The sequence below is a fragment of the Bos grunniens genome, chromosome 7 (genome assembly GCF_055505025.1).
Source record: "Bos grunniens cultivar Pamir isolate PY7600 chromosome 7, Bosgru_T2T1.0, whole genome shotgun sequence".
Taxonomy (NCBI): Eukaryota; Metazoa; Chordata; class Mammalia; order Artiodactyla; family Bovidae; genus Bos; species Bos grunniens.
Genome location: NC_141171.1, coordinates 26,202,686 through 26,230,498, shown reverse-complemented (window position 1 = coordinate 26,230,498; position 27,813 = coordinate 26,202,686). Strand labels below are relative to the sequence as shown.

General features: G+C 37.8%; 2 protein-coding genes across 47 annotated transcripts in view; one reads left to right on the top strand and one right to left on the bottom strand.

Annotated features, from left to right (window-relative positions):
- LOC147368940 (uncharacterized) overlaps nucleotides 1-27,813 on the bottom strand; it is a 509,652-nt gene that overhangs the window by 242,089 nt on the left and 239,750 nt on the right. For 24 of the 45 annotated variants that reach the window (XR_015166956.1, XR_015166960.1, XR_015166948.1 and 21 more), the window contains 2 exons: nucleotides 25,427-25,512; nucleotides 23,746-24,600 (listed from right to left, as the gene is read on the bottom strand). The exons of 14 other annotated variants lie outside the window; for them this stretch is intronic. The gene's annotated coding sequence lies outside the window, so the exon portion shown is untranslated. Of the gene's footprint in view, nucleotides 1-23,745; nucleotides 24,601-25,426; nucleotides 25,529-27,813 lie in introns of those variants that run through there. 7 more of the 45 variants (XR_015166961.1, XR_015166957.1, XR_015166967.1 and 4 more) reach the window with 2 other exon arrangements.
- Nucleotides 1-27,813, top strand: part of CCDC192 (coiled-coil domain containing 192) — a 150,964-nt gene that overhangs the window by 33,272 nt on the left and 89,879 nt on the right. For both annotated transcript variants that reach the window (XM_086410502.1, XM_086410503.1), the window contains exons 3-4: nucleotides 26,530-26,661; nucleotides 27,564-27,620. In XM_086410502.1, coding sequence (XP_086266628.1) covers nucleotides 26,530-26,661; nucleotides 27,564-27,620 — 189 coding nt within the window. The remainder of the gene's footprint in view (nucleotides 1-26,529; nucleotides 26,662-27,563; nucleotides 27,621-27,813) is intronic.

The window sequence follows — 27,813 nt, the reverse complement described above, 5'->3', positions numbered from 1 at the left end:
AGTAGGTTCTCAATAAATGTTGATTATCTCTACTCCTCATAGTGGTCATAACAGAACTGTGTGAACCTCTGAGTCATGGGCTAATGTGTGTGTGTGTGTAAGTTGGCTCTTTTACTGGCGTCTCTCAGAGTGTTTGAAAGACACACAAATCACAACACAGTGATTTGTGTGTCTTTCAAACACTCTGAGAGACGCCAGTAAAAGAGCTTAAGAATATCAGAGTCTTTCAACCAGGAAAGACCCCATCCCCACCCCAGCTCCTTGGTCCTAGTTGGCTTTTCCACTGCCTCGCTTTCTTTTCTCCTCTTCCTCAGCTCCTTGTTTGGAAAAGGGACTTCTTTATTACTTTAACCTTCTTTCCTTCTGCTTCATTCTGTCCATTCTCTATATGATTTATATATGATTTTCTTCTATGGTTTTGCCCAGATGGGGAGCTGAATGGACAGTGCTGGTACCTGGACTTTCTGGGGTTTCAGGGACAGAAAACTCAGGAGTGGAGAAAATTTGTGATCATTTTCTTACCAAGGAGGTGAATCCAGCAACAATTATGTAGTCAGAATTAGCTTTAGGTATCTTTTGGATACCATACTTAGCAAAATATCAGTTACATGTGGTGTGTGGCATAAAAACCAATTGGGAAAGAAATGTCATGCTTTGAAGCAAGCGCTTGGAGGTGGGAGGCTTGATGGAGAACTTGACCTTTTTTCCTATTGTTTTTTCCACGTAGGAAAAGGATATACACAAGACACAGTAAGGGGCCCTTGATGATCTTTTGGAGCGTAAATATAATTTTTCCCCTTTTGTTTTCATAAAGAGAGATTTATTGGCAATACTCAAAACGCAGAGAAATTTCAAAGGAGAATATGGTAGTTTTATTTCTCAACTTTTTCAATAAAGCACATGGGATCCTTTTTTGTACTTAGGAATAGCTAACATGCCAGTTAATTTTTCCCTTACCCGATGAGAGAGACATTTATGAAAGCTCAAAATAAAATTACTAATAGCAACTTCCTATGTTCTCACTTTTTACTGTACTTGGCCAATTATGTTATATTCAAAGGCAGTTTCTTCACTTTTTTCACCTAGAATCTCTCTGCCTGAGGTTACCCTCGATCTTAAAGAACATCAGAAGCTACAATGGAGGCAATGCTTGAAAGAGGGCACAGCTGGGGGGTGGTGTCTAAGTTCACATCCTGCAGGGGTGTAGGCCCGGTCCCAGACCTCTGCCAAGTATTACCAATGGTAGGCAGAGAGTGGAGGAACTAACATTTACTAAGCACCTATAGTGTTTCAAGTACTCTGCTTAGACTGATAGACATTTCATCTGCCCCACATGAGAACCTTAGGAGGGGCGCTATTATTATAATCCCTGTGAAGAAAACTGAGACTCAAAAGCATGTCAGTTTCTCAACACTATGCAGTTAATAAGCAGTGAGGCTGATATTAGAACATGAGTATTTTTAAAATCCAAAGACTCTGTTCTTAAGAACATGTGATCATAGATCAAAGCCATTTAAAGAAGTTTCTTACTCAAGCAGCACTGAACAGAAAGAACTCACCTTGGTTCCCAAACTAGAACCTAGAAAGCTTGTTAGACAGATTGTGGGGTCCCACCCCCAGAGTATCTGATATGTTCACCTGGCATGGGGGTCAAGAATGTGCATTTCTAACAAGTTCCCACTCTACACTGAAGCTTCAGCCCTAACTCAATCCAAAGGCTGAAGGGAAGCTGTCATCCCTGTTCTGTGTCTCCCAGCTGCACAGTAACTAAGTGAATCAGTTAGGATTAGTCTGGGATGCATGAAACAAACAACCCAAATAAGAGTGGCCTAAACAAGTAACAGAGTAAGTCTGGCAGCCCTCTCAGGGCTCCGCAGCCCTCCGAGGCCTGAGCTTGGTCTCCATGCATTCAAACATGGCTTCCATCCTCAGGGTCCAAGAGGCACCTGCAGCCATTCATAGAGTCAAGCAGCATGCAGATGGAAAGACCAAGTGCAAAACAGAGATGGACAACTGAGCAGCCTCTTTGAAGAGCTTTTCTCTAATACTTCCCTAATGAATTCTTACTTATGCTTGACCACAGTTATTACCATTGGGGCTAGGAAACATGGATTTTTAGCTGGGTACATTGTCACCCCAAGAGTATGAAGACAGTTTTACTAAGAAGGGGAGAATGGATATTAGGCTGCCAAATATGTCCTTTGCTCATCCAACCCCTTGACAATTCTGTTGCTTTGTCCTGATAACTTCAGTGTTATTTTGCATGTGAAGATCTGGTTTCCCCATTTGTTGAAGAGACAATGTTTCCCCACTGAATGGTCTTGACAGCCTTGTCAAAAATCAACCATTCATAAATGCAGGACTCTGTGGACTCTCAATTCAATTCCAATGCTCTGTAACAGTGTGACTTTCAGCAGGTACTTCTGGTTGCAAATCCCAGGTAAATTTTTGAGCTGGAATTAGATTCGATCTTCTTGGTCCTTTACCAATCCTCTCTTTTAGTGTAAGGAGTATCGTGAACCCCTCTGACTTATGGAGTAGTTTCTGGGGATTGAATGAGACATCTAACTGATCTTTTTACCTTTAACACTGAGCAAAGTAAGCAAACCAATAGAAAGACAAAGACTCTAATAACTAAAATTTATTCATCACTGTATATCTCAGGCTGTAAAATAAACTCCATTGTTTGCCTCTTAGTGTTCAATCTGTTTACTTTACATTTAGCAATAGAAAGAACATAGATCTCCAGCAAATTTTTAGATGCCGATTATGTGTATGAGTAGCTAAAAGTGATTTGATGCATACTGAGATTGTCTCAAAAATGTTCTGGTTCTTTTTTCATTGTTTAAATGCAACAGTGGATCCCTTGATGTCAAGTTTATTTGAAATAAGTAATGTGCCCTTGGTAGGAGTATTCATTTCTGCAAACGCTCAGGAATTATGCTTGATATGCCAAGCTGAAATCATGAGTTTTTGTGAATGAGTTTTTGTTTTCCAGTCTGTTTGGAAGTCTACTTTAATGCCACAAAATCACAAACAGCTTGTTTAACTTGGAGAGTCTTTCCTAATCACCATGAAACCTAGTAATTGAGAATTTTGTTAAACAATTTGGTTCTAGTTTATTTTATTACAGAAGATTTCCCCCTTAACACACACACACACACACACACACACACACACACCCTTGTATCTAAGCAATCCTTAATTTTAACCCCCTTACTGAATTGTTGCGCATTGACTGGGAACCTCAGAGAATGTAAGAAAAGACTACAAGCTGGTGAAGAGATGTGTTGTTTTGAGTAGAATCAAGCATAATGACAAATGGGCTTCTGTTGTCATTGTTATAGGAGGGACGCATGGATTTCTGGCCTATTACATAACTAAAGATTTCCTTTTGCTTGTAAATGTCAAGATCAAACTGAGGTCAGCTTTAAATAGCTGACCGAGTACTAATAAATGTGACTTTCTTGTCTAAAAAAAAAAGCAAAGTCCTCTCTCCCTTCTAAGTCTTGGCTCTGCTGATAAGTGCAGGTGTCTTTTTCGCATGGGCATAACCTTCCTTTTCTTCTTAAGACTGTCTCAGTGATGGCAAGCTAACTTTCACTTTGCTTAATCTCTACAAGGAAATTAGTAAATTAGGTGTATAATTTTGTTAAATTATTCATTTATTCATTCAATAAAACATTTGTTGAACACTTAACTGTGAACTAAGCACTCTGCAAGGTACTCCTATGTATTTTAGCCTCCTGTATTTCTCCCACTGGCCCTGGAAATGTGTATTCCCATTTCGCAAATGATGAGAACCCTTTTGTGGGATTGCAGCCCACTTGTATGCTTTTTCTAGACATTCTCCCTTGATGACTTGCCTTCAGAGCACACAACCTATCAAAAAGAACCAAGTCTTCCTCCTGATCCCATGTCTGAACTTCCAACTGCCTACTGATAGGTCCACCAAGACTCTAAGAGGCAACTCAAGCCCTACCTGCCTATTAGCTTCCTGTCCCAAATCTGTTGCTGCTCTCACATCCCCTAAGCCAAGGATAGCTGCCCACAGTTCTCTTGTGGCTATATCAGAAATCTGTGCTGCTTTGATTCTCTCCTCTCCTCACCCCACACATCCAAATGCTGCTGCTGCTGCTAAGTCACTTCAGTTGTGCCCAACTCTGTGTGACCCCATAGACGGCAGCCCACCAGGCTCCCCTGTCCCTGGGATTCTCCAGGCAAGAACACTGGAGTGGGTTGCCATTTCCTTCTCCAATGCATGAAAGTGAAAAGTGAAAGTGAAGTCGCTCAGTCGCGTCCAACTCTTAGCAACCCCATGGACTGCAGCCTACCAGGCTCCTCCGTCCACGGGATTTTCCAGGCAAGAGTACTAGAGTGGGGTGCCAGTGCCTTCTCCGCATCCAAATGCTAAGTACTATGAATGATGCCATCTTCTTTTCTCTCTCTCTATCACCACTGCCCTTGTCCAAGCCACCAACTCCAGAAACTTCTCCCTACTTTACTTTCATTGTGGTGCTTATTGATGGCTCCTCAACACTACAGCCAGAGGGAAGATTCTGCAACACAGACCGCATATTTTTCCTTACTTAGATCGTAAATTAGCCCCAATTTACTCTCAGGATCAAACATATACTTCTTAACAAATTTTACAATCCTTTGTGATCTAATCCCCTGTTTGTTTCTCCAGTTTTATGTTACACCACTCCCAGTATATTACTATTACACCCACCTTCAATTTCTTAAAAAGTAGTATATTCGCTATTACCTGTCTCATCTATTAAAAAAAAAAAAGGCTTTGTTCCTTGTGCACAGTCATGTTTTCCTCTTTTGTGACCCCATGAACTGTAGTTCACTGGCTCCTCTGTCTATGGGATTCCCCAGGCAACAATATTGGAGTGGGTAACCATTTCCTACTCCAGGGGATTTTCCCAACCTAGAGATTGAACCCGAGTCTCCTGCATTGACAGGCAGATTCTTTACCACTAGCATCCCCTGGGAAGCCCCTTGTTCCTCATAGTCAAGTTTTAATTAACTCATCCCTTTCCCTCTGCTTCTGCAGAGAATTGCTCTGCTCTGTTCCCATCACCACCTCTCATTCCCTTTTCTGTTATCCAACACAATTCAACAAATTTCTCCTTTTGGGTCTTCAATTAGATGGCCACCTACCCCAAAATGTTTTTCTTCCTCTTTCAAGTTTGAGTTAGATGTCCTTACTAGGTGCTCTCATAACCCTTCTCCCATTTTACCACCCCCACCTCTGTCGGTTGTAACTATTTGTCTGTATCTTCCACCACACCACATGGAGTTGAAGTACAAACAGCGACTTCCCTAAGGTCTCAAATCAAGTTAGAATCTATCCATTTGTCTCTCTGATGTCAAAGCTCATGCTCTTTCCATCAAAACATTCAGAGTTGACCTATAGGCAAAGGGGAGACATTAAAGGGTTTGAAGGGTATTCAGATTTGCCTTCAGAGAGAAAATTCAGAGTCTACTGAGAAGAACAGATTTATTAGAAGACCAGAGTCAGGTATATCAGTGTATAGGCTCTTGCAAAAATCCACTTTAGAAATGATAAATGCCTATTAGTAGTGAAGAGAAGAAATAAACAAGAAATATTTAGGAGATGGTTTGGTAATTAATTAAATGGAAAAGTAGTATTCAAGACTGATCCCAACCATTGCATCAAAAAAAAAAAAAAAAAAAAAAAAAACACCCTAAGGAAGCAATAGACCTGTACTCTAAAAACTAAAAGACACTGATGAAAAAAAAAAAAAAGACAATACAAACAGATGGAAAGATTTAACATATGACCCACAGGACATATTTGGAGATTAAATGGATCTTAGGAATCTCTGCCTGGATCCCTAACTTTGTATTTTAAACATCAATTGACTGCACTCTGAAAACTATTAGACACTGATTTAAAAAAAAAAAAGATACAAACAGATGGAAAGATTTAACATATTGGATTAGAAGAAAATATTATTAAAATGATACTATCAAAGACAATCTACAGATTCAATGTTCAGTCAATTCAGTTGCTTAGTGGTGTCTGACTCTTGGAGACCCCATGGACTGCAGCATGCCAGGCCTCCCTGTCCATCACCAACTCCCAGAGTTTACTCAAACTCATGTCTGTTGAGTCGGTGATGCCATCCAACCATCTCATCCTCTGTCATCCCCTTCTCCTCCCACCTTCAATCTTTCCCAGCATTGGGGTCTTTTCAAATGAATCAGTTCTTTTCATCAGGTGGTCAAAGTATTGGAGTTTCAGCTTTAGCATCAGTCCTTCCAATGAATATTCAGGACTGATTTCCTTTAGGATGGACTGGATCTCCTTGCAGTCCAAGGGACTCTCAAGAGTCTTCTCCAACACCACAGTTCAAAAGCATCAATTCTTTGGTGCTCAACTTTTTTTATAGTCCAGCTCTCACATCCATACATTTCTGGAAAAACCATAGCTTTGACTAGACTGATTCAATGCAATCCCTATCAAATTACCCATGGCATTTATCACAGAACTAGAAAAAAAATGTAATTTGTATGGAAACACAAAAGGTCCCCAAAAAGCAAAACAATCTTAAGAAAGAAAAACGGAGCTAGAGGATTCATGCTTCCCTCACTTCAGACTATACTTAAAAGCTACAGTAATCAAAACACAAAAACAGACATACAGATCAGTGGAACAGGATAGAAAGCTTAGAAATAAACCCATGCACTTATGGTCAAATAATCTATAACAAAGGAAGCAAGAATATACAATGGAGAAAAGATGGTCTCTTCAAGTAGTGGTGCTGGGAAAACTGGACAGCTACATGTAAAAGATTAAAATTAAAGCATTCTCTAATACCATATACAAAATTAAATGCAAAATAGATTAAAGATCTAAATGTACGATGAGATTAATTTCCAAAATATACAAAAGGTCATAGAGCTCAATATCAAAAAAACAAATAACCCAATTAAAAAAAAATGAATGAAAGACCTAAGAAGACATTTCTCCAAGGAAGATATACAGATGGACAACAGGTCAACACTGTTAATGATTAGAGAAATACAAGTCAAAATTACAATGACATATCACACCAATCAGAATGGGCATTGTCCAAAAGTCTGCAAACAATAAATGCTGGAGAGGAGAGGATGTAGAGAAAAGAGAACCCTCTCAAATCGTTGGTGGGAATGCAAATTGGTACAACCACTATGGAGAACAGAATGCAGGTTCCTTAAAAAACTAAAAACAACGTTGCCATATGACCCAGTAATCTGATTCCTGGGCATGTATCTGAGAAAAACAAAAACTTTAGTTTGAAAATGTACATGCACCCCCATGTTCATAGCAGCAATATTTCCAATAGCCAATACATGGAAGCAACCTAAATGCCCATCGACAGATGAATGGATAAAGAAGATGTGATAAACGCACATACACACAAACACACACACGCACAGGAACATTACTCAGCCGTAGAACAGAATGAAATAATGCCATTTGCAGCAACATGAATGGACCTAGAGATTGTCCTACTAAGTTAAATAAGTTGGGCAGAGAAAAAATACCATGTGATATCACTTATACTTGGAATCTAAAAAAAAAAAAAAAATGATGCAAATAAACTTTTTTAAAAAACAGAAATAAACTCATAGACATTGAAAAGTTACATATTCATATGACCCAGAGGACATATCTGGAGATTAAATGGATCTTAGGAATCTCTGCCTGGATCCCTAACTTTAGATTTTAACTATCAATTGGCTTTTTGGTGAATATTTGTATTTTCATTCAGAGTTTAAATAAATGTTTCTTCACTCCTCAGAGTTCTCTGCTTTGCCCTACCCCAACTTGGGGGTATTACGGTTAAATTTGGTCCCTTCCAATTTCAAATGTTGAAGGTCTAACTCCTAGTATCTCAGAACACAACGTTATTAGTCAATATGGTTTTTGCAGATGTAGTTAGTTAAAATGAGGACATGTTGGAGTAGGATAGGCTCCTAATCCAATAAGGCTGCATCCTCATAAAAGTAGAAATTTGGACACAAACATACAGGGAGAAGTCATGTAAAATGAAGCTGTAGAGACCAAAGTCATGCTTCTAGAAGCCAAGGAATACCAAAGATGGCCAGAAGCCAGAAAAGAGACATAGAAGAGATGCTTTATCACAGCCCTTAGAAGGAACTAACCCTACTGACACTTGATTTTGAACTTCTGGCGTCCAAGGCAGTGAGATAATAAATATATATTTAAGCCACTCAGTCTGTGGTACTCTAACAGCAGCCCCAGCAAACTAAAACAGGGGGTAACCATGCTTCTAAATTATAGACTTGGGAAGTCTATTTTAAGATGTACATAAACCTAGGAATGGCTAGAAATAACTTGTTAAAAGCAGAAATGTTAATAAATGTAAAAGTCTGTTTTGTCTAGGATGGGGGTAGGATGAGGAATTTGTTGTTTGTTTTTAGCTGTAAAACTGAAGAGAGACCAAACCAGTTCTGTGACCTGAAAGTATCTTCAGACACAGGGGTTCTTGCCCATCCACAGGTAGGATAGGTAATTTTTACAGTGCTTGCCTCAGTTATTTATTGCCAAGGAATTTAGTAGCTTGTAGTACTTGTCCAACTCAGCTTGCAAAACTTTTAGCACAAGCGAAGCCTGTGTTTTTAAATAGTCACTCCTCTCTGTAGCGTGAGTTCTGCAAGGACTGCCAAGACTCAATTTGTTTTTGAGTGGTTTTTGAGTGACACTGGAAACCTCTTCTACAATATTAATTGCTGTGTATATGGGTGTGGATTGTGAAGGAGATGATCTAAGAGAACCAACAAGAGGAGATAAACATAACAATTCACATTACTATGAGGTGGTTTTAATAATTGTCCTCTCCAGGTTTGATGCAGGATACAGGATGCTTGGGGCTGGTGCACTGGGACGACCCAGAGGGATGGTATGGGGAGGGAGTTGGGAGGGGGGTTCAGGAGTGGGAACACGTATACACCCGTGGCAGATTCATGTTGATGTATGGCAAAACCAATACAATATTGTAAAGTAATTAGCCTCCAATTAAAATTAAAAAAAATAAAAAAAAATAATTGTCCTCTATGAAGGATTGGGTAGATGGTGAAAGAAAGAGCTTTAAATATACTTGTGGCTTAAACATATGGATGACTGGTTCCATTTATTAAGAAGAGAGAAGTCCTGAGAAGCTATAGAATATGAGGAGTTAATTTTGAATATATTCATCCTTTCTTAAAATTTATTTTATTGAAGTATAGTTGGTTTACAATGTTGTGTTAATTTCTGCTATACAATATGATTCAGATATATATGTATATTCTTTCCATATTCCTTTCCATTATAGTATTGCAGGATATTGAACATACTCCCCTATGCAATACAGAAGGACCTTATTGTTTGTCCATTCTATCTATAATACTTTGCATCTGCTAACCCCAAACTCCCCACCCATGCCTCCCTCACCCCTTCTCCCCTTTGGCAGCCACCGGTGTGTCTGTGTGTCTGTGGGTCTGTTTCTGTCTTGTAGATAAGTGCGCTTGTGTCACAGTTTAGATTCCACATATAAGTGATGTTACATGGTATCTGTCTTTCTCTTTCTGACTTAGTATAATAATCTCTAGATGCATCCATGTTGCTGCAAATGGCATTATTTCATTCTTTTTTTATGAAGGCATTAATTGTTGGTTGCCTAGTAAGTATTCAAGCACAATATTAAGTAGGTTGTTGGATATATAAGTTACGTGGTACACGTAGAAAAATTGGGAGCCATAAACAGGTGTATGACTAGTGTTTCAACCGTGGCACTTAATGAGATCTGCGAGGACTTTCAGATTTTGATATTTAGAGGGAGTGGAAGAAGATGAAAATCTAGCCAAGGGAACTAAGAATCAGGAAGAAATCCGGAGACTCGTGTGCTGGAAGCAGTAAGAAGTCAGTGTTTCATGAGGCATGGCATCCTCAAATGTGTAATATTTTACTGGGCAATTGAAAAAGATTGCCCAAAATGTGTCCATTGCATTTGGAAAAATGAGACTCATAGGCAACCTAGGCACCATCAGTTTTAGTAGAGTAGTGGGGGCAGAGGGCAGAGGCGAAGAACAGAGATTAGGAGAGAGAAATAATCCAGGGTAGCCCTCTTCACAGCCATGGGGAATTTTTTCCCTATAGCATAAAAAGGAGAGAGGTTAGGAGAGAGAGAGGGAGGGAGGAAGGGAATTCTGAGAATCTAATTTAAGACTCAGAATTTAAGGGTGCCTCTACTTTTCAGTTAAATGAACCAATTAATTATCTTTTTAATGGAAACCAATTTGCATTAGTTTTCTGTCATGTAACTGAAATGGTCTTGACAAATAGAGGAATTAGTGATACACCCAAAACTAAAACATAGTACACCCCCTACCAAAGGCATGCCTTCTAGCCTTTTTCTTGACGGTGACCATGGAAGAAAAGGACAAAGAAAGCTCCCAGAGGTTAGAAACAGAATCAAACAGACCAGAAACCTCCACCTCCACTCATTGCATCACCAGGATAGGCCTCATTATTGCTGAGAGAATGTGATGCTCACACTGGCCTATGACAACTGTAAATTGTTTCCCTTCCCTGCTCCTTTAAAGGAGAATAATACTGTGATTATCCTGTTTTCCCTGTATTTTAGACATATTAGGGAGGGTGCATTAAAAATTGTCTCATGCCTGTATCATGATGAGGCTCATCTGGATTTGATTCAGAGAGATATACACAAAATGTGAAGCCAGATGTAGGAACTTGACATGACTGTAGGTTGTCTCCTTTCGAGAGGGAAAGTACATTTTGGATTAATGTCGAATAGACACACTGTATTAGGCAGGAACACTTGGGGGAAAGCACATCCTCATGAGCACAAGGATGTAATTGTGCTGAACACAGAGGGTGAATTTTAATTGGCTTCTGTTTTATGTTTACCTTTTCTGGAGAATAGTTCCTTCGGGCTCCAATCTTTTAATAATCCTGGGACTGTCAACCACAATATTCCTTACTAGAAGGAATGGGATTGAAGCACATGACCTAGGTCCAAACAGTTATGAGATCCCATTTTCCTGACCATAAAGATCTACCCAGGAGTGGCCATATGAACACAGGTGGGGCAAATACAGTTCTTTTCCATCTTGTTATCGGAGGACACGCCGTTTTACTATTGAGGACCTGAACCTGGAAGGTGACAGGTAGCATCTTCCCCAATGTGTGAAGAAAGCTTGTCTGCCCTGGGAAATCATGAAGCCAACACATAGGAACACTACCAAGATGGAGAGGTAAAAAGAGAGCACTATGATTTCTTTGGAGTCTGTGGAAGTTGCGAATGAAACAGAAATCTACTGATTCCCCAGTTATATAAGCCAATAATTTTTTTTTTCCTTCAGAAAATAAAAAAGAGTGAGAAGACTGTAAGAAAGTGATAACGGTGTGGGTAGACAATCATCTTAAGAAGCTTGAGTGCAAATCAAAACCACTATGAGGTACCATTTCACGCCAGTCAGAATGGCTGCAATCCAAAAGTCTACAAGCAATAAATGCTGGAGAGGGTGTGGAGAAAAGGGAACCCTCTTACTCTATTGGTGGGAATGCAAACTAGTACAGCCACTATGGAGAACAGTGTGGAGATTCCTTAAAAAACTGGAAATAGAACTGCCTTATGATCCAGCAATCCCACTGCTGGGCATACACACTGAGGAAACCAGAAGGGAAAGAGACACGTGTACCCCAATGTTCATCGCAGCACTGTTTATAATAGCCAGGACACAGAAGCCACCTAGATGTCCATCAGCAGATGAATGGATAAGAAAGCTGTGGTACATATATACAATGGAGTATTACTCAGCCATTAAAAAGAAAACATTTGAATCAGTTCTAATGAGGTGGATGAAACTGGAGCCTATTATACAGAGTGAAGTAAGCCAGAAAGAAAAACACCAATACAGTATACTAACGCATATATATGGAATTTAGAAAGATGGTAACGATAACCCTGTATATGAGACAACAAAAGAGACACTGATGTATAGAACAGGCTTATGGACTCTGTGGGAGAGGGAGAGGGTGGGAAGATTTGGGAGAATGGCATTGAAACATGTGAAATGTCATGTATGAAACGAGATGCCAGTCCAGGTTCAATGCACGATGCTGGATGCTTGGGGCTGGTGCACTGGGACGACCCAGAGGGATGGTATGGGGAGGGAGGAGGGAGGAGGGTTCAGGATGGAGAACACATGAGAAATAAAGGAATAAAAAATTAAAAAAAAAAAAAAAAGCAGCTTGAGTGGGAAAAGCAGCATAGAAATGGGATGATGATTAGAGGAGGAGCTGGGGGAGAGTTCAACAGACAGCTTTTGTTTATCGCAGTTATTATGACATGTTTATACGCTAAGCAGAATCATCCAGAAAGGGTAATAGTGAGAAAGAGCATGCAGAAATGGAAGGGGACTGGGAGGCTCTGGAAATTACAGGAGCAAAGGCTTTTGACAGATTAGAGAAGATGAGATTCAAAGCCAAGTGAAAGGACTGGCCTTTGATAGAAGAAAGCTTCTCCATTTGTTAAGTAAGGGTGCTTTTTCCTTCAACAGAAACCCAATTAAAGTAATATGTTAAGGCCAGCTATCATCGCACATAAGAGTAAGTCCAGAGATGGAGCAGTTCCAGCATTTGCTAATTCAACAACTCAAGAATGTCAACAAAAACACAGGTGTTACCTATCCTTTGCTCTCCCATCCTCAGTGTTGACTGTCTTACACAGTAACTGCAACAATTCCAAGCATTATATGCAGTCAGAACATCCTGCAAAAAAAGAGATGTTCTTCGTCCTGTATATCTTTAAAAAAAAATCTGGTCAAGAGCCTTTTCCTCAAGGCTCAAGGGGCCTCTACTGGATTGCAGGCTCATGCCTAAAATAATCTTTTATACCTGGGAACGGAGCCCAACAGGGCTGGCTGAGCAACAGTGATTCATTTGCTGGAAATGGACAAGACCAAGCTTCCCTAAACACATGGCTGCTGGCTAATCCAAATTGGGTGTCTGGTAGAAAGGGATAAATGGGGAGACGGTCATTGGGAAAGAGATTAGTAGAGTCTGCTGCAGGAAGGTTTATATATTGGCTGATGAGAAAGTGAGGGAATAGCCATCTGGCAGCCTCTATTTTTTTTTCAGTGAATTATTGATGAGGTGATCATTTGGGATGAAGGTGGAATTTTGATGAGAAAGAAAGTATGAAATGATATTTGAGGAAAGAGTGGAGAATAATAAATAGTTTTCTCAGAGAGGAAGAATGCATATTTCCCAATAGGAAAATATAGTATTTTGATGTCAGAGGAGTATTGAGTACCTATGTGAACTTTGAGTTCATTCATCCAAAATTGAACAGTGAAATGGACATAATGATGACAATTTTCTTAACCATTTTCACCAATCAGAAACTCATTTTCTTTTAAAGGAGGTGAAATTCACATAAATACAATTAACCATTTTTAAATAGATACAGTTCAGTGGCATTTAGTGTGTTCACAATGTTGTATAACCACAACCTGTCTTGAGTTTCAACATTTTTCTCCATCCCAGAAGAAGAATTACTTCCTACCCATTAAGTAATGATTCCCCATAATCCCTTCTACCTATCTCCTGACAACCAACCACTAATCTGCTTCTGTCTCTATGGGCTTATCTATTCTGGGTATTTCCTACAAAAGGAATCATACAACATGTGATCTTTTGTGTCTGGTTTCCTCCTGTTAGCAAAATCTTTTCCATATTCATTCAAGTTGTAGCAAGTATCAATAATGCATTCCTTTTTATGATTGAATAATATTTTTCATTGTATGTATACAACACAATTTGTTTATTCATTTGTTAACAGATATTTGGTTTCTACCTTTTAGCTATTAAAAATAATGCTGCAATGAACATCTATATACAAGTTTCTGTGTGGATATATGCTTTCATTTCTTTTTGGTACCTACATACCCTAGGAGTGAAATTGTTGAACCATATAATCCGTATAATAGTAATTCTATTTTTAGCTCTTTGAAGAATCACAAAACTGTTTCCCAGAACATCAACACCATCAATATACAAGGATTCTTATTTCTCTACATCTTTACCAGTACTTTCTATTTTTTAAATCACAGATCTATACGCATGCTATATTTGAAACAGATAAGCAACAAGGACCTTCCATACAGAGAACTCTGCCCAATATCCTGTAATAACCTAAATGGGAAAAGAACTTGAAAAGAATAGATACATGTATATGTATAACTGAACCACTTTGCTGTACACCCGAAACTAACACAACATTGTTGATCAAATACTCCAATATAAATTAAAAAAAAAAGCCATAATAGTGGCTGTGAAGTGAAATCTCATTGTGGTTTTTATCTGCATTTCCTTAATTAATGACTAATTATGTTTGAGTTTTTTTAAATTAGGAAGTGCCAAATTTTATTCACACAATCATTAATCACAACTGCAAAAGCAGATTTATAGTGCCACATATCAATAACAAAATGGGAAGGAAATGAAATATTAGAGACATCTTGTAAAACTGCAAAGAAATATGCACTAGGCTAAACACCTTTAGTTAAGCCATGGTTTCACAACAGGTTGTTTCACTTTTTCATTTTCGCAATAAGTTATTCCTTATAGTTATTTTTTCTCTTTTCAAACTAATTCAGATACAGCTTTGTGTACAAGAATTTTTTTCTTGGTCATTGGTTTAATTCTCTTGAAAACTACCTTGCTCTGGTGAATACCCATAAACAGTAGTGAAATTTGCCACTATTCCTCTGCTCTAATCACCCCAGGTACAGGTACCATACAAGTAGGGACAACCTCAGTGTTCCGGAGCCCACTGAAATTATCCAAACTAGCTAATCCTAACCCTGATTATCTTTACTCATGTGTTCCTTCCCATGGAAGCTACAATAAATGTTCCTGCCCACATTTTCCCCTTGCTTCCTCTACTCCTGAATGACCCTTTAGTTCATATACGTCTGCTCTATATCATTACCCTCCTCATGGTGTGTCATGCCCCTCCTCTTTGGGACTGTAACAGACTATCTTTCCAATGGTGATCAACTCCAGATCTGTTAACCTCACTACACCTGAATAATAATTAGTCTACATTTTAAAACATAGGTGTTCAGTTCAGTTCAGTTCAGTCGCTCAGTGGTGTCCGACTCTTTGTGACCCCATGAATCGCAGCACGCCAGGCCTCCCTGTCCATCACCAACTCCCGGAGTTCACTCAAACTCACATCCATCCAGTCAGTGATGCCATCCAGCCATCTCATCCTCTGTCGTCCCCTTCTCCTCCTGCCCCCAATCCCTCCCAGCATCAGAGTCTTTTCCAATGAGTCAACTCTTCACATGAGGTGGCCAAAGTAAAATGAAACTCCAGTGAAACTCCAAAGCTGGACTGGTTGGATCTCCTTGCAGTCCAAGGGACTCTCAAGAGTCTTCTCCAACACCACAGTTCAAAAGCATCAATTCTTCAGCGCTCAGCCTTCACAGTCCAACTCTCACATCCATACATGATCACAGGAAAAACCATAGCCTTGACTAGACGGACCTTTGTTGGCAAAGTAATGTCTCTGCTTTTGAATATGCTATCTAGGTTGGTCATAACTTACCTTCCAAGGTGTATAATAACTCAAATTAATTTTTATATGTTTATCTTATACCCTGAAACTCTACTAGATTCATTTATTAGCTCTAGTAGTTTTTCTTGAGGATTGTTTGAAATTTACTATATACAGAATCATGTCATCTTCATACGGAAATAGTTTTATTTCTAATTTACAGTTTAGATTTTTTTTTATTGTTCTGGCTTATTTGGTCTTATTTGGCTTATTTTGGTGGAGAAAGCAGGCATTCTTGTCTTGTTCTTGATCTTAAGGGGAAAGCTTTCCATTTTTCAACATGGAATATGATGTTAGTTGTGGGTTTTTTCATAAACACCCTTTATCACATTGAGAAGGCTTTCTTCTATTCCTAGTTTGCTGAGTACTTCTATTATATCATGAATTCTATCAAATAATTTTCTGCATCTATTGACATGAACATATTGTATTTTTCATTTATTCTATTAATGTGTTATGTTGTAGTAATCATGGATTTTTTAATGTTGGTCTGCCTTAGCATCCTTGTGATAAATTCCACTTATTCATGATGCATACTCTTTGTAATGAATGTCCTTTTGGATCTAGTTTGCTACTATTTTGCTGAGGGGTTTTGCATCTATATTCTTAGGTAATATGGATTTATACTTTTTTTTAACAGTATCTGTGTGTGACTTTGATATTAGGGTAATGTATTAGGAAGTAGTCTACTTTTCTGGTTTTTAAATGAGTTTGTGTGAAATTAGTGTTTACTGTTCTTAAAATGTTTGATGAATCTACAGTGAAGCCATCTGATCTTAGACTTGGATGAAAGATGTTGATTAAAGATTCAATCCCTTTACTTGCTACAGGTCTATTGAGATTTTCAAATTTTCTTGAATCAGTTTTGGCAATTTATGTCTTCCTAGGAATTTGTTCATTTCATCTAGATAATATAGTTGGTTTGCATCCAATTATTCATAGTATTCACTCATAATCTTCCAAATTTCTTTAAGGCTGGTAGTAATTTCCCTAGTTTTACTTGTTTTTAGTTATTTTTTTCTTTTCTTTATTTTCTGTGAATATAATTAAAGATTTGTCAACTTTGTTGATCACTTCCAAGGACCAATGTTTTGGTTTCATTGATGTTTTTGCATTCTGTTTCATCTCTGACTTAATATTTATTATTTCCTTCTGTTGACTCTGGATTTAGTTTTCTCTTTTTCTTCAAGGTATGAAGTTAGGTTGCTGATTTGACATAGTTCTCCTTTTTTTTTTTTTAAACATTGGTGAAAGAAATCAAAGAGGACACTAATAGATGGAGAAATATACCATGTTCATGGATTGGAAGAATCAATCCATGATTGTGAAAATGAGCATACTACCCAAAGCAATCTATACATTCAATGCAATCCCTATCAAGCTACCAATGGTATTCTTCACAGAGCTAGAACAAATAATTTCACAATTTGTATGGAAATACAAAAAACCTCAAATAGCCAAAGCTATCTTGAGAAAGAAGAATGGAACTGGAGGAATCAACCTGCCTGACTTCAGGCTCTACTACAAAGCCACAGTCATCAAGACAGTATGGTACTGGCACAAAGACAGAAATATAGATCAATGGAACCCAGAGATAAATCCATGCACCTATGGACACCTTATCTTTGACAAAGGAGGCAAGAATATACACTAAAGACAATCTCTTTAACAAGTGGTGCTGGGAAAACTGGTCAACCATTTGTAAAAGAATGAAACTAGAACACTTTCTAACACCATACACAAAAATAAACTCAAAATGGATTAAAGATCTAAATCTAAGACCAGAAACTATAAAACTCCTAGAGGAGAACATAGACAAAACACTCTCCGACATACATCACAGCAGGATCCTCTATGACCCACCTCCCAGAATATTGGAAATCAAAGCAAAAATAAACAAATGGGATCTAATTAAACTTAAAAGCTTCTGCACAACAAAGGAAGCTATAAGCAAGGTGAAAAGACAGCCTTCAGAATGGGAGAAAATAATAGCAAATGAAGCAACTGACAAACAACTAATTTCAAAAATATACAAGCAACTCCTATAGCTCAATTCCAGAAAAATAAATGACCCAATCAAAAAATGGGCCAAAGAACTAAATAGACATTTCTCCAAAGAAGACATACAGATGGCTAACAAACACATGAAAAGATGCTCAACATCACTCATTATCAGAGAAATGCAAATCAAAACTACTATGAGGTACCATTTCATGCCAGTCAGAATGGCTGCAATCCAACAGTCTACAAGCAATAAATGCTGGAGAGGATGTGGAGAAAAGGGAACCCTCTTACTCTATTGGTGGGAATGCAAACTAGTACAGCCACTATGGAGAACAGTGTGGAGATTCCTTAAAAAACTGGAAATAGAACTGCCTTATGACCCAGCAATCCCACTGCTGGGCATACACACCAAGGAAATCAGAATTGAAAGACACGTGTACCCCAATGTTCATTGAAGCACTGTTTATAATAGCCAGGACATGGAAGCAACCTAGATGCCCATCAGCAGATGAATGGATAAGAAAGCTGTGGTACATATACACAATGGAGTATTACTCAGCCATTAAAAAGAATACATTTGAATCAGTTCTAATGAGGTGGGTGAAACTATTATACAGAGTGAAGTAAGCCAGAAAGAAAAACACCAATACAGTTTACTAACATATATATATGGAATTTAGAAAGATGGTAATGATAAGCCTGTATGAGAGACAGCAAAAAAGACACAGATGTATAGAGCAGTCTTTTGGACTCAGGGAGAGGGTGGGATGATTTGGGAGAATGGCATTGAAACATGTATAATATCATATATGAAACCAGTCACCAGTCCAGATTCGATGCATGATACTGGATGCTTGGGGCTGGTGCACTGAGATGACCCAGAGGGATGGTATGGGGAGGGAGGAGGGAGGGGGGTTCAAGATGGGGAACACGTGTATACCTGTGGCAGATTCATGTTGATGTATGGCAAAACCAATACAATATTGTAAAGTAATTAACCTCCAATTAAATTTATATTAAAAAAATAATAAATAAATAAATAAATTTCATGTGGAGTTTGAGCCGAGGAGGAAAATGCACTTATGATGCAAGTATAAAACTTGGTTAAAAAATAAGGAAAAATGTCTTGCCTTTAAAACTTCTGTGAAAAATATATGCTTCCAAATAATAAATGGAGCTGTTGAGGTCAAAAAAAAAACAAAAACAGTTCTCCTTTTTTAATATACATGTTTCATCTATAGGTTTCCCTCTGGCACTGTCTTCACTGCATCCTCTAAGTCTCAGCATGTTCTTCTTCTGTTTTTCTATTTATCTCCAGATATTTACTTTCCCTTGTTATTTTTTTTTTCTTTGACCCATTGATTCTGTAAGAATGTGCTATTTCCATTCATTTTCAAATTTCTCAGTTTTCCTTTTGTCATTAATTTCTAGATTTATTCCATTGTAATTGGAGAAGTTACTTTGTATAATTTCAATCCTTTTAAACTTATTTAGAATTATTTTGTGGCCTAATATATATGGTCTATCCTGGAGAATGTGCCCTGAGCACTTGAGAAGACTGTGTATTCTATTGTTGGATGGATTATCCTGAATATGTCTGTTAGACCTACCTTATTTGTAGTGTTGATTGATTCTATTTGCTCTTGATCTTTTGCATACATTTTCTATCCATTATTAAAAGTAGGATATTGAAGTCTCTACTCTATGACTATTTATTACCATTTATTTCTCCCTTAAATTCTGTTAACGGTTTCATACATGGGTGGGGGGGGTCTATTGTTTGATGTATATTTATAATTTTGATAAATTAACCCTTTTATCAATATATTATATCCCTGTATTCTGTAAAAATTTGACTTGGCATCATCTATTTGATGTTCTCTGATATTAGTATAGCCATGCCAGCTCTCTTTTGGCTACTATGTGCATGGAATATCTTTTTTTCCTTTCACTATTTGTTTCTTAGAGGTGGAAGTTACTCTATTATAAGTGGTGTATACTTGGATCACATTTCTTAATTCATTTTTCTAGTCACTGTCTTTCATTTGCTGGGTCTAATCCATTTGCTTTTAAAATACTACTGATAATAAAGGACATAATTCTGCCATTTTGCTATTTGTTTTCTCTGTATTTTACATCTATTTGTTACTCACTTCCTCCATGCTACTTTCTTTTGTGCTTGATTTTTGTGTACCATTTTAATTCCCTTTTCCTTTTCTGCATCTTCTTCAGCTATTTGCTTCTATAATGTGTATGTTGGTATACTCGGTAGCTTTCCATAGTGTCCATAAATCTCTTAGGCTCTGATCACTTCTCTGTATTCCTTTTTCTTCCTGCTGCTTACATCAGGTAATTTCAGTTGTCCTGTCTTCAAGTTTACTTGATTCTGTCATCTTCTAGCTTATATCTGCTATTGAACTGTTTCAGTAATTTTTTCAACTATTTTGTTTCCTAAGTTCAGAATTTCTACTTACTTTTTATAATTTTTATCCATTTATATATTTTCTACCTGTATATGTATCATTCTTATTTCATTTACTTCTTTGTCCATGGTTTCTTTCAGCTCTTTGAGGATATTTAAGACACTTATTTTAAAGTATTCATTTATTAAGTCCAAAAGTTCAATGTCTAGGCTTCTTCGTGGATAGTTTTTATCAATTGATTTTTTTCCAATAAATGAGTCATACTTTACTTGGTGATCTTTTTACTTGTTTATTGAGAACTAGACATTTTGAATATTATAATACAGTAACTCTGGAAATCAGATTCTTTCTCCCTCCCCAAGACCATGTACAATTCTTCCCTCCTCTACAGTTTATATGTTTGTTTAGTTACTTTTCCAAACTAATTTTGCAGAGACCATATTTTTTGTCTCATGTGGTTACTAAAGTTTCCAATTCCATTGCCTCTGCAGTTAGCCAATGACCTTACAGAGATTTCCTTGAATGCCAGCATCTTTGTTCATCCAGCGCTTTCCTGGATACTGAAAGTATTCCACTGGAATCCAGTGCTAATAAATGGTTGGTTCTGACAGTTCTTGCCAGCTCAAAAATTATTTAAGTGGGAGAACCAATTCCTAGAGCTTCTTAATCTGCCATGATTTTGAAGTGCAAGTCATTTTTTTTACTTTCATCTTGAATATTAATATGAAATGTATCAATACACTTTCTTGACTGCATCAACAAGCTGTGCAATGAATACAGTTTATTTTCCTTTGACTTTTAATGATATTGCATTACATTTATGATGATCTTCTATTGAATACCGAGGTATATATTAAAGTTGAATATTTTAGTGGATTTATACAGCCTCAAATGTGTAATATGAAAGTTGTTCCTTTGTTTTACATAATTCTTATGACAAATATTGTCCATGCTTTTATTTTTTTTTTTAATTTTATTTTATTTTTAAACTTTACATAATTGTATTAGTTTTGCCAAACATCAAAATGAACCCACCACACGTTTGTCCATGCTTTTAAAATCATCTCCTCCGCCTAAATTTGTTAGAATCAGGCAGAGGGGAAGGGGCCGACTCTCCAAAAATCAAAGGAAGAATATTAGCCTCCCAACATCATGTGAACCATATGTTCCAACACAGATAGCTGGTTAGGAAATATAGAAATTGATTATTTAAAGAATAATGCATTTATACTCTCTTTATAAGTAGATATCTGATACTAAGTTGGACTGAGCTTTTATCTTTATTCTCTTTCAAACAAGTAACTATAAAACTAAGCAGTTCCTATGAAAAAAGAAAAAACAAAAGCAATAAAAAGGAAGTAGTGCCCAAGGCCCCTAGAGTTTTTAAATTCAATTGAGATATCTTGCAGCTACTAACTTAGATTTCCTCTTACTTTCTTTGATACCTTGTCTTCTATCCTATAATTTGAATTTGAATTTAAGCAGCATTCCTAAGAGCTTCCTGAATTGAAAATTAAATTTTGAAAAGTTCTAAAACTCCAATCAAAACAATGGAGTGAATTAAAAATGGTAGCTATTATCTTGCAACTCAGTAATAGAGTATATTCTTTTATTCAGTACTTTAAAAATACTTAGATATATAATTATGTTATTTCATTTTCTTTTCTTTCATTTTTTCTGTTCTTTCCTTTTGGATTATCCGTCTTATCTGATAGGTCATTTTCAAAAGGGCTGGGGCAATATCAGTAGTCTTATGCTAATAAACAGTTTCATCATTATATAATGCAATCCAACATTAGTTCTTGCCTCAATGTATCCACATGAGGCAGAGATAATAAGATCCCTTTATCCTGCTTTTGTGAGATTATGAAACATATGATAAAGAAAACATCATTTAAAAAGTGAATAAATGGAATATTTTTAGCAAATATTATTTCTGGCCAATTTGACTGAATTTTGTTACAAGTTTTGACAGAATTCTCCCCATCCATCCTTCTGGGAAATTTACAACCTAGTTAGAATACACATGACTGGAGAACCACCCTGTAAAAACATAGCAAAGTGACATTGTAAAATTTTATTATGGGCTCATAGGTCATAACATCAGAGGGTTGTGGGGTCAGGCCTAAAATATAGATATTGTGATTCCATGTCAAGATTTGTTAGAGATAAGCTGAATCTGAGCTAAACATATTTGAGCCAAAGGGATATTCAGACAAATTTATTATAAGAGGAGAGCAAAGAGATGGGGTTGGTGTGTATATAAAAAGGGACTGAGATGGCAGGACAGACTTTTCTCAAGTCTTAGGAAAAAGGAAAATACATTTCCTTCATGTAAATAAGTGAACACACAGAGAAAATGTGCTGAAAGCCACATGATCGGGGGAAAATCACAGACCTCATCTTTGCAGGCAGTCTCAGAGTTAGGGTTTGGATATACTACAGAACCCAAAGTGGGAAACAGACCAATGTAGATCCCAATCCAACCTGTTCTTATTAGCTCTGGGAAAGCCCCTAAAAGCACCTAACTTCCAATCTTTAAAATAGTCACAACAACAACAATATAAACAAAATGTGTGGTGTGCTGTAGCTACCAAACAAATGTTAGTGGCTATTTTTCCATAGATCTTACACACTTATGGTCATGATTATGCAATTTTGGAATCAGACAATTTATCAGCAGAATGCTTATGGTAGCAAATAAGAGAAAACTCAATGTCTAATCAATAAGGAAACTCATAAACTCACTAAGGGTAAGTCCCAAGGTAGGAGATGCTTCAAAATTAATTGAAGAAACATTTCAGTAGTGTCAACGAGGCCCAGGTTTGTTCTGTTGTCCACACTTCCATCCAGAGAGTGGCTTTGTCATCTAACCGGTTTCCTGGATGTTTGTAGGATGGCTATGGTAGCATTCATGTCTGTGGATAAGAGAAAGTGCTTCTCCAAATCATTAGAGTTCCTCCTGGCCAGCGTGGGTGGTGCAAACTAGGTCATATTTCCTACATTAACTGTTGCCAGAGAAGATCCAGGATCTGATTGGCTTAGGCCTTGATTCCTAAACCAATGGGAGGAAAACGGATGGAAGGAAAGAGAATGGGATTGTCATGATTATCAGGCCCCATTTCTGGGGTCAGACTTGGGCTTAGGGAGTCACACCTAATGTCCACTACTGAACACTCCAATATTCACTATCTATGTCCTTAGACAAGTTATGCAACCTTATTGAATTTCCTTATCTGTAAAATGAATATGAAGCTAAACTGAAATAAATATGAAAACAAAAGGTTCTCAGAATATCTGATATGTACTAAGTACCCAGTAAGCATTTAAGTAGTACTAATATTATTACTCATCTATAGACTTTCACGGAGAAGGCAATGGCACCCCACTCCAGTACTCTTGCCTGGAAAATCCCATGGACGGAGGAGCCTGGAAGGCTGCAGTCCATGGGGTCGCTGAGGGTCGGACATGACTGAGCGACTTCACTTTCACTTTCATGCACTGGAGGAGGAAATGGCAACCCACTCCAGTGTTCTTGCCTGGAGAATCCCAGGGACGGGGGAGCCTGGTGGGCTGCCGTCTATGGGGTTGCACAGAGTCAGACACGACTGAAGTGACTTAGCATACACTTTCACATTATGGAATAGTTTTTAAATTGTCTGCTTTTCTGAGTAAATTTTGAAAATACAGACAATATCACCTTTATTTTTTACCTCCAAAGCTTACATATAATAAAGATCCAACATATTTATTTAGCAATGAGTGAATACATTAATATCTGTTGAGTAAATGAATAAAGGCCTAAAAACAATAGGAGATAGATTTAAAAGAAAGATAACCAAATGGTGACTGGATCAATCATTCAGGATATGGGAACAAAATGGGACAGACTGAGAAAGAATATATTTGAGATTTAAAAAATACATCAGACTTAGAGAGGACTTTTCCCTGAAGACAGGAGTGGTTACAGGAAGTGAGAAAACCAAATATAAATTGAGTTTAGGGTAACCAGCTCGTAGAGGCTGTGACATCTTCAGACACTTTATTTTATAATTTGATAAATAATGAATATTTGGATAAAACCTATGTGAATGCTTACTGCAGTCGAGAGGATGTAGAAGAAATAAAAATAGAACTACTGAGTGTTTGATGTATTCCAGGCATTGTTTTAAGTGTTTCTCTTGTGTAGACTCATGTATAAACCTCAAAACAAATGCAAGAGATAAGTACTATTCCTTTTATCCTCATTCCTATTTATAGGTGGGAAAGTCAAGCCGAGAGAGTCTGAGCAACTTGTCCAAATCACAAAGATAGCAAGTAGCAAACTGAGAGTTTTACCCAAAGTCTCAGAGTCTGTGTCTTCAGCCATTACACTCTCCTATGATAAAATGGAAGGGTGCTCGGAGAAATCAGACTACATTTCCAAACCATCATGCACCCAAGAGTTAGATGTATTAGTATTCACGCAGAGTACGTCAGGCCTCCCAGGTCACTGAGAGCTGAAAGGCAAAGACAACAGTTCACGGCACATGTACTCCCTCTGACTCTCCCTTTTGGGCTTCACTTGTGACTCAGCTGGTAAAGAATCTGCCTGCAATGTGGGAGACCTGGGTTCAATCCCTGGGTTGGGAAGATCCCCTGGAGAAGGGAAAGGTTACCCACTCCAGTATTCTTGAGCTACCCTTGTGGCTCAGCTGGTGAAAAAATCCTCCTGCAGTGTGGGAGACCTGGATTCGATCCTCAAGTTGGGAACATCCCCTGGAGAAGGGAAAGGCTACCCACTCCATTATTCTGGCCTGGAGAATTCCATGGACTGTATAATCTATGGGGTCACAGAGTTGGACACGACTGAGCAACTTTCACTTTCTGACCCTCCTGTTGTGCTTTCATCATTCTCTGCATATAACACAAGGGCTGCAGAGAGCCAACTAGACAAATACTTGTTGAGTGAATGGTTATGTGCATGGATGGATGGATGGATACCAGCATACGTGATGTACCCAACTTATTTCCATGGCAGACTAACCTCTCAATGCCTTTCCATTTGGTAAATGTCTCTAAATATTTGTTGCATTTTCCAAGATGAGATGGTATGCTTTGCAATAATTCTTGGAATATGAAAAAGATACTTAGAGATAAGCCATGCCTCAGAGCCCGAGATCTGGAATGAACACAAAGTTGTATGTCCCTTTCCAGGGACTCTTTCAGAATTGTTGCTGAGCTAGCAAGAAAAATCACAAGGGACTCTCCAGGGAAGCTAAGGGACCAGGGATTATCCCAGTACCACTCTCCTCAAGAGAAATCTACAAACAGGAAAACACTCACCTTGAGACATTTTATGGTTATGGTTAGCACAGATCTCTTCTGGAGAAGGAAACACAACCCATTCCAGGATTCTTGCCTGGGAAATCCTATGGATAGAGAAGCCTATGACAATAACCAAAGCCCTTGATCATCTGATTTTAACTAGAAATTCCTGCATTTCCCTTCAGCTCCTTCTATCCTGCTGCTGCTGCTAAGTCGCTTCAGTTGTATCCAACTGTTTGTGATCCCATGGACTATAGCTTACCAGGCTCCTCTGTCCATGAGATTCTCCAGGCAAGAATACTGCTCTGGGTTGCCAGGCCCTCCTCCAGGAGACCTTCCCAACCCAGGTATCGAACCTGCATCTCCTACTGCTCCTGCACTGCAGGCAGATTCTTTACAGCTACACTAAAAATTCAAGGGAGGGAGTCAGAATTCCTCCTCTTTCTAGAGAGCTGTGGCCTCCCGTGGGGTCACAAAGGGTTGGACATGACTGAGTGACTGAGCACGCATGCATAACTAGCTAGTATTTTGGGGGTTTCCCAGGCGCAGAGGTAGAGAATCCACCTGCCAGTGCAGGAGATGTGGGTTCTATCTCTGGATCAGGAAGATCCCCTGGAGTAGGAAATGGAAACCCACTTCAGTATTCTTACCTGGAAAATCCCATGGACAGAGGAGCCTGGTGGGAAGGCTACAGTCCATGGGGTCACAAAGGGTTGGACATGACTGAGTGACTGAGCAGATAGCCTCCAAAGAGTTAAGTTTCAAGAACCCTATCTAAACCACAATACAGATTTCAGATTCAGCTGTACAAATAAAATACAGTGTTGAAACATAATAAAGATGAGTGTTGAGACTGTTGTACTGGACATCTCTCTGCCTGCTGTAACTATGTTGTCTCATCTCTTGCCCAGAAAGATCTTTATTATTAAAAATAAATAAAATCAAAATTATTTCCTTATCTCTCTTTACTAATCATTTGTCATCTATGAGAATGTTTCAAAAGCCATTTTCATATTTAATAGATATTGATGGAAGGCAATTCATTTGCAAATTGGACTTCAATAAAATAAGCTTTAAAAAAGTCATTGTACTTCCATACCCTTACAAGCACATTTCTTCAGCTTGCAGTCTCGGAAGGAACAAAATCAAAGCTGCTTGAGCAAGTTTCCTGGCTGGAGAAAAAGCTAGAAGCTCTGGACTGTAGGGAGGACAGTGGAGAACCATACAAAAAATTGGTTCTTGCAAAAGACCAGGTATGTCATAGAAGAAGAATAATATTTATTTTAAAAGTTACCTAAACATATGAGCTGACAATCCTGTAGTTATTTCTGGCTGGGCTAGAAGTTCATATATAAGTTCAAGATGGTAAATCACAGTTTTTGTATTTGCTCAATGTAACTGTATTTCCTGATAGAATATTCACATACAAAAATAAACTTTCTTGGTGATATTTTTAAGTTTGATATGTATTCTTTTGAATCATATTAAGTGAATATCCTATTTATTTTATAAGTGATACTGACTATACAAATACTTCGTAGTTTTCAATTGAACTTAATCAAGCAATAGCTTCTTTCTGGGTAGTGAAAGAAGTTGATCAAAACATTTTTCATAGACTTTTAATAAATTACTTTATAAGAAGTAACCAATTTCTGAATCTTAGGACATTTATATATGTGTCATTATGTAAATTTATCTCTTGTTCAACCCATGTTGTTTTGTATCTGCTTTTGTGATAGAGGGATGGATAGATAGATAATCTGTATCTATATATAGGTATATATATCTTCACATTAAAATATATCCATATATTCCAAAGGCAGATACCAATTCATTGGGTCCCACATGTATGTATACATGATGTGATATAAGATAGGTTAACTTTATTTTCAGTACATCAAGCGAATATTATTTTTCCCAATCATGACCTAGTTTTTACTATATTCATATACTTTGTTGATGTGTTCTTCCATGGAGTAGAAGAGAGAAAGAGATGGGAGCGATGATCTATTTAATGATGATATTCAAAACATCTAGCTGAGATAATGCTCCCATTTGTAAAATATGAGAACCAGTACATATTTACATCTGGAACACTTTGAATATGTAAAAGGAAGAGTTACACACTTTGTTTCTAAACTCTACCCCTTTTCAGTGCATTGAGAAATTACAAGCTGAAGTAGAAGCTTCCCAGGAGCAACTTGCAGCCTATGTAAGTGTCTTCCACCATTTTTCATCCTTTATTTTATATCATTGTTATTCTGCGAATGAACAGAAATGTTTCAGAAGTTGTAACTATAGTCTCTCCACTGCAAACCAGTCACAGGGCTAAGAACCAGCGTTTTTACTGCCTCTATAGACTTGTTTTCCATAAATAGAATTCTGATTTACACTGATGATAAAAA